The 12,248-nt window shown below is 42.2% G+C and overlaps 1 protein-coding gene across 3 annotated transcripts in view; it reads right to left on the bottom strand.

Moving 5' to 3' along the window:
* DMXL1 (Dmx like 1) overlaps positions 1-12,248 on the bottom strand; it is a 692,618-nt gene that overhangs the window by 94,212 nt on the left and 586,158 nt on the right. For all 3 annotated transcript variants that reach the window (XM_029570948.1, XM_029570967.1, XM_029570958.1), the window contains one exon: positions 7,587-7,704. In XM_029570948.1, coding sequence (XP_029426808.1) covers positions 7,587-7,704 — 118 coding nt within the window. The remainder of the gene's footprint in view (positions 1-7,586; positions 7,705-12,248) is intronic.

A 12,248-nucleotide genomic window follows, 5' to 3' on the forward strand; every position in this document is an offset into this window, starting at 1 on the left:
AAACATACAAGAGCTGAGATGTAATATGCAAAGTACATAGAAAACCTTAATCAAAGCTCTTTGCTTTAAAAAAAAAAAAAAAAAGACATATGGCAACAAAATAGACTACACAATGGATAACATTTATGATCATAACACTAAAATATCTATTATATAATCTCACTGAATTAAATAATAGGATTTTATGACTTTAGCTCTGATTGTAAAGCATCTCTTCTCAGTTTGAGTACTCCATTCTCCCTATCAAATATATGGAAAGGGAAACCTAAGGAATATATTTAAAAAAAAAAAAAAAAATATATATATTTTTTTAAAGATTCCAAATCTGTTTAAGTTCACAAAATGACTACTTGTGGGCAGTCAGTACCACTGAATTAACCTGTAGTACAGGAAATCTGACAGACCTGTTCAAAAATTCTGCAATTAAAGTGGTTTATTTTTAATAGCTTCAATGTACAAACTAAAGATTTCAACTGATCTGAATACAATTTGCTTACAAAACAACATATAAGGATTTTTTTTTCAAGTCTGAAAAAACTATAAAACATTTAATTTTCTGATTTTGACTCCTTTATTCTAGCAACTTGTTAATGTAGTCCTTTGTATGGCTAGTTGAACTAAGTAACTCTACTTACTTGCAAAACATATAACACTGTGGTTCTATATTAGAGGTTACTAAATTGTCTGGTTGCTTGTTAGAGTTTGGAAGAATATACAATTTTTATGCAGTTCAAAAGGGCATAAGCATACTTATTTGAAAAAGGTGGAAAAGGAAGCATAGAAAAAGCCTAAACAAATTACCTTTTCAAAGTCTGAATTTAATCATTTTTAAAGCACTTAGATGCTTAATACTAAATTCATGTGAACATCTAGGCACTAATAAGGAAACAGGTAATGATTCTCTATTTAAAATATATTTTTTAAAGAATTTTAATAGAAATGGCTGTATAAAAATTAATTTGTATTAACTTTATTAATCAACAGCAAATGACCCGATAAGTCCAATTTAAATTTGCATGTGCAATGTTTATTGCATTTGAGATACTAGGTCATTTAACATTTTGCAAATACTGTCCAAGATTTTGATGGAAATTCTATATTCTCAGCATATACTATTTACTGTGTGCACTATGGAATGAGAAATTAATACTTACCTGATAATTTCCTTTTCCTTAAGGTTGATAGGTGGGTTCGGGAACAGTGGGTTTTGTACCTCTACCAGCAGACGGAGACAGAGCAAACCAATGTCACAGTATATATAATCCTGCCATGACATCAGCCTGCCAGTATTCCATTCAAAAGCAACTGTGGACAGACTAGCAAAAAACTTGATTAAAGAAAATCATTTCTGCACTCAACCAACAAGAAACACTGAACTCAGACAAGAACGTATGCATACTAGGCTAAGGACTGGATGAACCCTTACCAGTAATCCCCTGGAATATGTAGCCAAAAAGGAGGACCATCACACAATCATTCGGTAGCCAAGGGCTACCATTTCCTAGCATGAGGATAGATGGATTCAGGACCAGTGGGGGAATGTACCCAAGCTACTCCCGAATAGGGTGGGAGGCTGCCCGAGGTCCAGTGAACACCACATGTGCAAAGGCTGAGTCCTCTTGGGCCTGCACATCCAGACAATAATACCTAGAAAAGGTGTGTAAGGAGGACCACGTCACAGCTCGGCAAACATCGACAGAAGACAACAATCTAACTTCCATCTATGACACTGCCTGAGCCCTAGTAGAATGAGCCCTAACTTGAGTAGGCAACAGCTTTTTAGCGGTCACATATGCGGCCGTGACTACCTCAATCTAGTGAGCCACTGTAGCACGCAACGCCAGTTCGCCCTGTTTATCTCCATGAAGGACAAACAGACTGTCTTTCGGAAAAGTTTAGAAAACTCCAGATACCTCATGTCTCTTGATGTCCAAAGAAAGCAACAGATGATGTTTTGCCACATCTCCTTCCCTATCCAGGGCTGGCAGGGTAATGGACTGATTCAAGTGAAAATCAGAGATCACTTTAGGCAAAAAAGAAGGAACAGTATGCAGCTGTATCGCCCCTTGAGTCACCCGAAGGAATAGCTCCTGGAAAAAGACAAGGCCTGCAGCACGGAATTTCAATGCGCAGAATATATTGCCACCAGAAACACTATTTTCAAGGTCAGTAACCACAATGAAAGGCTATGCAACGGTTGAAACATAGGGTCTGCCAAGAAATCCAACATCAGATTTTGTGGAGTAATGGTAACTGCAAGGGAGGACGAAGATGTTTCACTCCCCTCAAGAAATGGGCCACATCTGGATGAGCCGATAAGGATTCACCATTCACCTGGCCCCTGAAACAGGCAAGAGCCAATACTGTACCTTCAAGGAATTAAGGGCCAAATCTTTATTCAACCCATCCTGCAAAAATTCCAAAATTAGCAGGATCTTAACTGAACAAGGAAGCACTCCTCGATCTTCTCACTAAGCCTCAAATACTCACCAAACCTGCACTTAGGCTAAGTAAGTGGAGAACTTTGCCACCTTGTTACAAGCACAAATCACCGCAGCAGAATATCCACAGTTCAGCAAGCGAGCCCTCTCAAGGGCCATACCATAATACAAAACTGAATCGGATCTTCGTGAAGAACAGGTCCCTGCTGCAACAGATTCCTGTGTGCCGGAAGGTGGAGTGTACCAGGACCCTTCGCAGATCTGCATACCATGGACTCCTGGGCCAATCTGGTGCCACTAAAAGTACCATCCACCTGTGACCTTCGACCCTCTGAACTATTCTACCCACCATGGGGGAAGTCATACAGCAGCTTGTCCTCCGGCCAGACCTGCACAAGAGCATCGATACCCAAGGACTTTGGATCTCTCCTGCGACTGAAGAATTGAGGTACCTTCGCATTGTGAGAAGTCGCCAGTAGGTCTAGAAATGGAAGGTCCAGTGATCTATTGTCAGCTGAAATGCCTTGTCCAACAAAACCCATTCTCCTGGGCCCAGACTCTTCCTGCTGAGAAAGCCTGCTCTTACATTGTCTTTTCCTGCAATGTGCAAGGCCAAGATCTCCTGAAGATGCACTTCCACCCATTCTGTAAGTTGGCTATCTCCTGTGACACTTGCTGGCTTCTTTATTCCTCCCTGCCAATTGATGTAAGCTACTGTTGTTACGTTGGCCGACATTATCCGGACTGCTCAACCCTACAGCCTGTCACTGAACCGCAAGCATGCCAACTGGACTGCTCGGGCTTCCAGCCAACTGATGTTCTAGAGAGACTCTTCTGTATTCCAGTGTCCTTGTGCCATTAGTTCTTGACAGTGAGCTCTCCAACCCTGGAGGCTCATATCTGTCGTATCAACCAGTCCGGCAATGTCAGGGAGATTCCCTTTCTCAAATGATCCGCTTGCAAGTACCACTGGAGGTGAGAGCAGATTTCCATCGGCAGGTGAAGCTGAATTGAATAGTCCTGAGACTGCAGGTTCCAATGATGCAGCAGGGAGCACTGAAGAGAATGCATATATGTACTTTGGCCCATGGCACTACTTCCAGGGCGGTCGCCATCAAACCAAGTACCTGCAGATAGGACCAAACTGTCGGGCGTATAATACTCAAGAGATGCACCAGTGTCACCAACTTCTGAATACAAGCTTCTGGCAGGAAAACTTTGCCCTGCTTTGTGTTGAACCAGACTGCTTTTGCTTAGGTTCACCAACCAACCGAGCTCCTGTAACAGGGAGATCACCTTGCGGGTCACCAGGTTGCTCTCTTCCAGAGACTTGGCCCAAATCAATCAGCCATCCAAATATGGGTGTTCCAGGATCCCGTCCTCTCTCAACTCTGCTGCCACCATCAACATAACCTTGGAAAAGGTTCTGGGAGTGGTGGCCAGACCAAAAGGCAGCACCCGAAACTGATAATGGCACCCCAACACCGCGAAACCTAGAAAAGGTTGGTGCTTTAATTGGATGGGAATAGGAAGGCACGTCTTAGAAAAATCCAAGGAGTTGAGAAATTCCCCCAACTGCATAGCCATTATCACTGAGTGTAAGGTTTCCATGTGAAAATGTCACCCACAAATGACAGTTGACCCCTTTGAGAACCAGGATGGGATGAAAGGAGCCCTCCTTCTTGAGTACAACAAAATAGATGGAATATCGACCTGTATTTTTTTGAGATGTGGGCACTGGAACCACAGCCCTCAGACTGAAGAGCCTTGACAGTGTACACTCCACTGCCTGCTTCTTCTGCAGGGAGTGGCAGGGAGACACAAGGAACACATCCTGAGGAACACTGCAAAACTCCAGTATATATCCCTCTTGTATCATCTCTAGGACCCACTGATCCGATGTGTGACCAACCTCTGATAAAAGAGAAAGGCATCCCCCTTATCTCCTGTTCCCAGGGGTAGGTCAGCAAACTCCATTGAGAGGATTGAGACTGGACTGTTTGGGATGAAGGACTGAGACCTACCAAAAGGCGGAGACTTCTGAAAGGGCGCTCCTCTGTAGGGACGAAACTGCTTGGAACCCTTGAGACAACCCCTCATACCAAAGAGGCACTGCGACTGCTTCTTATCCTCCGGCAACCAAGGATTCATATCACTTAATGCCCAGTTTCTCCAATTCGCTGCCAAACAAGAGCGAGCCTTTAAAGGGCAATTTTGTAAGGTTAGCTTAGGAGGTTGCACTGGCCGACCAGTTTCTCAGCCAAAACTGATGCCTGGCTGCTATTACCGAAGCCACTCCTGTGGCAGAGGTGAGGGCCAAATTGCAGCCCACATCTGCTAAAAAGGCAGCAGTGGGTTCCATAACTGCCCTAGGATTCAAACCAGAGTCATCAACCTCCTGAGAGAGAAGCAAACAAGAGCGAGTCACCAGGGAACAAGAAGCTATCTGTAAGGTCACTGCCACTGCTTCAAATGCTTAAGGATAGCCTCAATCTTCCTATTATGCATATCATTCAAGGCAACTCCTCCTTCCACAGGGATAATTGTCCATTTAGAGACACACAGACAAGCGCATACACTTTTGGAAAACGCAGATGCTCTCTCACCATTGGATCCAAAAGGTACAGGCTTCCAAGGTCCGACGCCCTTTGAAATTTGTCTCTGCGGCATCCCACTCAAGATCAATCCTCCATAACAGGAATAAAAAAAGGCTTTACACAAAGAAACCAAAATGGGATTTTTCTTGGATTCAGACATGGAATGTGCCCCAGGTACTCCCAAGCATCTTCAACATCTGGGAAATCAGGGCCGGCAGTTTCATCTCTATGAAAGAAACGCAACATAGTCCTAAAAACGGTTCCAGTCCCGGAGGAATTTCCCCATCCTCCAGAGCCAGGATCTGCCTCATCATCAGTGCCATTCAGATTCCTAATGGGAGTACCTGCAGTCAATCGAGGTGTACTCTGGAGCTTAACAGTAGTACCGGAAGTGGGAGAGGCCACTGCCGAGAATATGCCATGACAGGATTAGATGGGGCTGAGGACTGCATCTGAAGAAAGGATTGCAATCCTTGAAAAAATTCTACCCAAGAGGCAGCAGAAGGATCCATGCCAAAACCAGAAAGCACTTGCGCGGCGCCTACTGAGTTGCTATCTCCTGCTGAGGAACCAGCCAAGGGAGTTCCAAGGTCAGGCGTCCTTCCTGATATGTACTTAACTAGGCCCTCATCAGGCTGAGATGCCCGAATATGACAGGCAGCACCGAGGGAAAGGTGCTTAGGTTTCTTAGCCACAGGCGCCATTAGTCCGTCAGTGTGCTTAACAGGAGACTGAAGATATGTGTCCAGCCGAATTCTTGCTAAAAAATTTAGGAGAACAAAATTTATGCATACAAAATTTAGGCATCTCAATACTATGCTCCACAAAACTTAAGTGCACTGTCACTGCACTAATCCTAAGTGCACAACCAATATGTTCCACAGCGTGTGCACAGGAAGCATGCCCTAAAGAAACTGGGCGCACAATTCAGACGCACAGCCGGACGCACTTGCACACACAGTCAGCCCTGCAGAGGGCGTCTGAATGCACGCAGAAAAAAAAAGGCACGCGAAAACGTTGCTGCAGCCTACTATGCGGCGTACAGCAAGAAGCTAAACCACAGGGCCTTGCCCACCCGGGCTGTTCAACCCACCAGGCTGCTCAGGTCCCTGAACCCCCACAGGAGCAGGAACTAATGTCAGAACAGTGTGCCGAGCACACATACTGGAGGAGGTCCTATAACAACCCCTTTACTTTGCCTTTTTTTTTTTTTTTTTTTTTTAACTTACTGGAGCTCAGCCTTTCCCAGCTAAGTTCAGAGGTGGTCTCTGGCTGCAGGAGGAGAGAGCATATACTGTCACTGCCGTGCTCGGCTTCCTGTACCTGCTGCCTTTCAGCTGTTTAAATCAGCAAAGTCCATGCTGACTGAAGAACCAGGTACTGGACCAAGGCACTCATCTGAGGGACCATGGAAATCACCTCAGGAATTCTCAACTGGGGGAGGGATGATTAGGTACCCAGGCGAGGCAACTCAAAGCTCCTATTAATTCTTCTCTAAATTTTGAAGCATTTTTTCCCAGTAAAGAAATGCATGTCCACCATCTGTTGTTGATGGAAAATACTGGCAGGCTATCACGGCAGGACTATATATACTATGACGTCAGCTTTCTCCATCTCCATCTGCTGGTAGAGGTGCATAACCTACTGGTCCTGTATCCATCTATCCACATGCTAGGAAATGCAAAATCTTTGATATGTAATGGTATTCCAAGTTCAGGTGCACGAGATCAAAATAATTACTAGAACAGTACAAATGATGTACCACAAACAAATTGCTATGAGGAAAGGCTGAAGAGGTTAGGGCTGTTCAGCTTGGAGAAGAGACGGCTGAGGGGGGATATCATAGAGGTCTTTAAGATCATGAGAGGTCTTGAACGAGTAGATGTGACTCGGTTATTTACACTTTCGAATAATAGAAGGACTAGGGGGCATTCCATGAAGTTAGCAAGTAGCACATTTAAGACTAATCGGAGAAAATTCTTTTTCACTCAACGCACAATAAATCTCTGGAATTTGTTGCCAGAGGATGTGGTTAGTGCAGTTAGTGTAGCTGGGTTCAAAAAAGGTTTGGATAAGTTCTTGGAAGAGAAGTCCATTAACTGCTATTAATCAAGTTTACTTAGGGAATAGTCACTGCTATTAATTGCATCAGTAGCATGGGATCTTCTAGGTGTTTGGGTAATTGCCAGGTTCTTGTGGCCTGGTTTGGCCTCTGTTGGAAACAGGATGCTGGGCTTGATGGACCCTTGGTTTGACCCAGCATGGCAATTTCTTATGTTCTTATGTTCTTATGTACTATTGTTCATAATGTTATCCTCTCATGCTTTTATTTTTCAATAAGCAGTGATTAAGTATTTAATTCAGAATGAACATTTTTTTAAATAACTTAACACAAGATTCCTTGTAAGACACAAATACCAAACACAACTATAAAGAAAGGAGATTCTCTAAACTCCAGTGTGAAAGGATAAAAATAAAACATGCAAGATATCAGTTGAATTTAACATGCAACTGTTTCTAAGCAATAAGAAAGTAAGATGCAGCAAACCTCATTTAGACCTCTTTTCCTTGTGAATATGTTTCTGATAAAGGTTTCCTGGACCATCTCTTGTTTTACAAGATACTGCCAAAGCCTCTTCACGGGTAGTGCAGAAGGATTCTTGGATCTAAAAACAAAAAAAATTTAAATTGTACTAGACTTTCATCTCATGAGAGGTAGACCTTACAAAAAAAGAGACATGCGATTTAGAAAAAGAGAAATGCGATTTAGTTGGCAATATGACTATTGATAATGGCACTTTAACAAGGATAGCTGAGAACTGGTGCAAACAAAAGCTTATGATATATTAGCTAAAGACCACCACACTGTAAAAGTGGTGCTTCCTTATGAATGGTCTCTTTACCTAAACTTGAATGTTTGGCTCGCTTTTCTTCATTTGACTTATAAAACCAGAAAAATTGAACTGAAGGAATCTTCAAAATGTTTCCATTTCAATCCTTGCCTCAAGACATGATCCATCCCAAAACAATATTCACCTAATCTGTTCATAAAAACTTCCAATGACAGATTGCACCAGTAGTTAACTAGTTACAGTACTTAAGAATATAACTGTCAACTTATCTTCTATTAACTTCAACAAAGTCAGAAATGGATACCAGCACTCAAGGAGACCTGAAGCAATAACAGTAAGTAATATTTCCTGACCAGGATCTTCACCTTATCTAGATTTTTGTTCCTAGTCTCAGCATTTCCACATAAAAAATGCACTTGTTACATTAACCATATAGCAGAATACAGGAAGTCAGACACCCTAAAAAGTCATTTATAACAAAAGCTAGAAAAAAGGTTTGATTTCACAGACAAAATAGTCAATCTTCCATTTATAAAACTGAAATATTACTTTATACTTTAGCTACAAATGAGATGTCTGGAGTGTATGTTTTCCTGTATCCTACTGCAACCAAGGGAGTTCACTGTTTGCGCATCTGGTTGCACCCATAATCCATACATGTTTGAAGGTATTCATAATGTTATTATTTTCTTCAAAACTGGACTCTGAAGGTATAGTCTAAATACAGTCTTGAAGAATAAAACAATTTCTTTAAGACAGATCTTGCACATAAAGACATGTTAGTTAATAGAAGAGAAAGCAAAATTGCTTACCATGTAATAGGTGTTATCCCAGGACAGCAAGATGTAGTCCTCACATATGGGTAACATCACTGACTGAGCCCTATCACAGAAAACTTTCTGTCAAAGTTCTTTCTGTCAAAGAAACTTTTGACTGGCACACTGAGCCCACTGAGCATGCCCAGCATGCCATGATCCTCGAAGCCACAGGGGTATCCCTTCAGTCTCGTGTATAGCAATAAGCGTTAGCAAAAATAAAATAATAAAATGTATCAGACCCAACTCCGCGGGGTGGTGGGTGGGTTTCGTGATGACTACCATCCTGCTGTCCTGGGATAACACCTATTTACAAGGTAAGCAATTTTGCTTTATCCTAGGACAAGCAGGATGCTAGTCCTCACATATAGGTGATTAGCAAGCTATAGGCCGAGTCATTTTGTAATGGACTGACACTGAAGTACTGTTGGAAAAATTTGAATCAGCCTAAAATTACAGCAGGTTGAATGTAGAAGGAGTTGGGATTATATTGGAAACAAGTTCTTTAAGACAGATTGTCCGTAGGCTGAATCTTGGTGTCCTTTGTCCAAACAATAATGAGCTGCAAAGGTGTGAAGAGAACTCCATATTGCAGCTTTACATATTGTCAGCTATTGGCACTGAATGATAGTGTGCTACCAAGCTTGACATTGCTCTTGCTGAGTGCGTCTTTACTCGCCCTTGGAGAGGAAGGCCTGCTTTTTCATAGCAGAACTCTATACAATCTGCAAGCCAGTTGGAGATTTTGCTTGCCCACCGCTTTACCCAGTTTGTTTGTATCAAAAGAAACAAAGAGTTGAGTGGATTTTCTATGGACTGCAGTGCGATCTAGGTAATATGCAAGTGCACGTTTACAGTCCAGAGTGTGCAAAGCTTTCTCACCCTGGTGAGAATGAGGTCTTGGGAAAAATGTGGGCAAGACTATGGACTGATTCAAGTGGAATTACACAACTACCTTGGGAAGGAATTTTGGGTGTGTATGCAGTACCACTCGGTCATGTAGGAATTTTGTGTAGGGTGAGTATGTGACAAGTGCTTGTAACTCACTAACCCTTCTAGCAGATGTAATGGCTACTAGAAAGAGAGACTTCCATGTAAGAAATTTAATATCACATGAGTCCATGGGTTCAAAAGGAGAACGCATGAGTCTTGTCAGGAGTACATTAAGGTCCCATTCTGTGACTGGTGGCCGTAATGGGGGTTTAAGGTGAATTAAACCTCTCATAAATCAACTGACAATGGGTTGCACTGATATCGGTGCATTCCTTATTGTATGATGGTAAGCTAAGATAGCACTTAGATGTACCCTTACTGACTATGTCTGGAGACCAGAGTCTGAAGGTGCCAGAGATAGTCTAATAAAGATGTTTTAGGGCAGGAAAAGGGGGTCAATACTTTTCTGTGCACACCACGTGTTGAATCTTTTCCACTTCAAACTATAGTTTTTTCATGTGGAAGGCTTACGTGAAGCTAAAAGCACTTGAGACACATTAGTTGAAAGACTGAATGGTTGCAAGATCAAGCTTTCAACATCCAGGCTGTTAGAGATAGGGATTGAAGGTTGGGATGGCGCAACCTGCCCTGATCCTGAGTTATGAGAGTGGGAGCTGTACTCAGGCGAATCGGGTTCCTGATTGAGATCATGAAGCATGGGGAACCACATTTGTCGAGGCCAATACGGGGCTATGAGTATCATTGATCCCTTGGCGTGTTGTAGCTTCACTAGTGTCTTGGTGAGTAGTGGAATCGGGGGATACGCGTATAGAAGACCTGAATTCCAGGGGCGAGCAAAGGCGTCACTGGCTAATTGATTTCTCTGCTTGTGCAGGTAACAAAAGTTGTCCACTTTGTGATTCAGTTCGGAAGCAAAGAGGTCCATCGTTGGTTGACCTAAACGTTGAAATAATCCTGGTCGCTATTTTTTTTTTTTTTTTTTTGCATTGGCCCCCCTTGAGTACGGTGTGCAATTCTGTTCACCGAATCTCAAAAAAGATATAGTTGTACTGGAGAAAGTACAGAGAAGGGCGACCAAAATGATAAAGTGGATGGAACAGCTCCCCTATGAGGAAAGGCTGAAGAAATTAAGGGCTGTTTAGCTTGGAGAAGAGATTGCTGAGGGGGGGATACGATAGATGTCTATAAAATCAAAGCACTAGAACTGGTAAATGGGAATTGGTTATTTACTCACTCTTTCATATAATAGAAGGACTAGGGGACATTCCATGAAGTTAACAAGCAGCACATTAAAACAAATTTGAGAAAATTCATTATTATAAGCGCAATTGTACTCTGGAATTCATTGCCAGATGATGTGGTTAGGATAGTTAGTGTAGCTGAGTTTAAAAAAAAGTTTGGACAAGTCCATAAACAACTTTAATCAAGATGACTTAGGGAATAGCTACTGATAACACTGGCATTAGTAGCATGGGATCTATTTAATGTTTGGGTACTTGTAACCTGAATTGGCCACTGTTGAAAACAGGATGCTGTGTTTGATGGAAACTCGGTCTGACCCAGTATGGCAACTTATGTTCTTATGTACTCATTTCCCCAAGCAGTGTCCATCAGTGGATGTCTTACTTAAAGGAATTCCCTGTTATTTTTTGTATGAAACAGAGAAAGGAAAGATTCTCTGTAGAAGACCTATCCTTTATCTGAAGAGAGGAATTCAAGAGCAGATCAAGAAATTGATATTCTTCAGAATCAGATTCTCCAGGCATATAACTGGATCCCTAAACTCTTTAGACTCAGTTTCCATGATTAAGAACATAAGAACATGCCATACTGGGTGAGACCAAGGGTCCATCAAGCCCAGCATTCTGTTTCCAACAGTGGCCAATCCAGGCCATAAGATCCTGGCAAGTACCCAAAAAACTAAGTCTATTCCATGTTACTGTTGCTAGTAATAGCAGTGGCTATTTTTTAAGTCAACTTAATTAATAGCAGGTAATGGACTTCTTCTCCAAGAACTTATCCAATCCTTTTTTAAACACAGCTACACTAACTGCACTAACCACATCCTCTGGCAACAAATTCCAGAGTTAAATTGTGCGTTGAGTGAAAAAGAACTTTCGCCGATTAGTTTTAAATGTACCACATGCTAACTTCATGGCGTGCCCCCTAGTCTTTCCATTATCTGAAAGAGTAAATAACCGATTCACATCTACCTGTTCTAGACATCTCATGATTTTAAGTACCTCTATCATATCCCCCCCCCCCCTCAGACGTCTCTTCTCCAAGCTGAAAAGTCCTAACCTCTTTAGCCCTTCCTCATAGGGGAGCTGTTCCATTCCCCTTATTTTGGTTGCCCTTCTCTGTACCTTCTTCATCGCAACTATATCTTTTTTTTAGATGTGGCGACCAGAATTGTACACAGTATTCAAGTATTCAAGGTGCGGTCTCTCCATGGAGCGATACAGAGGCATTATGACATTTTCCATTTTATTCACCATTCCCTTTCTAATAATTCCCAACATTCTGTTTGTTTTTTTTAACTGCCGCAGCACACTGAACCAATGATTTCAATGTGTTATCCACTATGAC

This window comes from Rhinatrema bivittatum, chromosome 1, assembly GCF_901001135.1.
Source record: "Rhinatrema bivittatum chromosome 1, aRhiBiv1.1, whole genome shotgun sequence".
Taxonomy (NCBI): Eukaryota; Metazoa; Chordata; class Amphibia; order Gymnophiona; family Rhinatrematidae; genus Rhinatrema; species Rhinatrema bivittatum.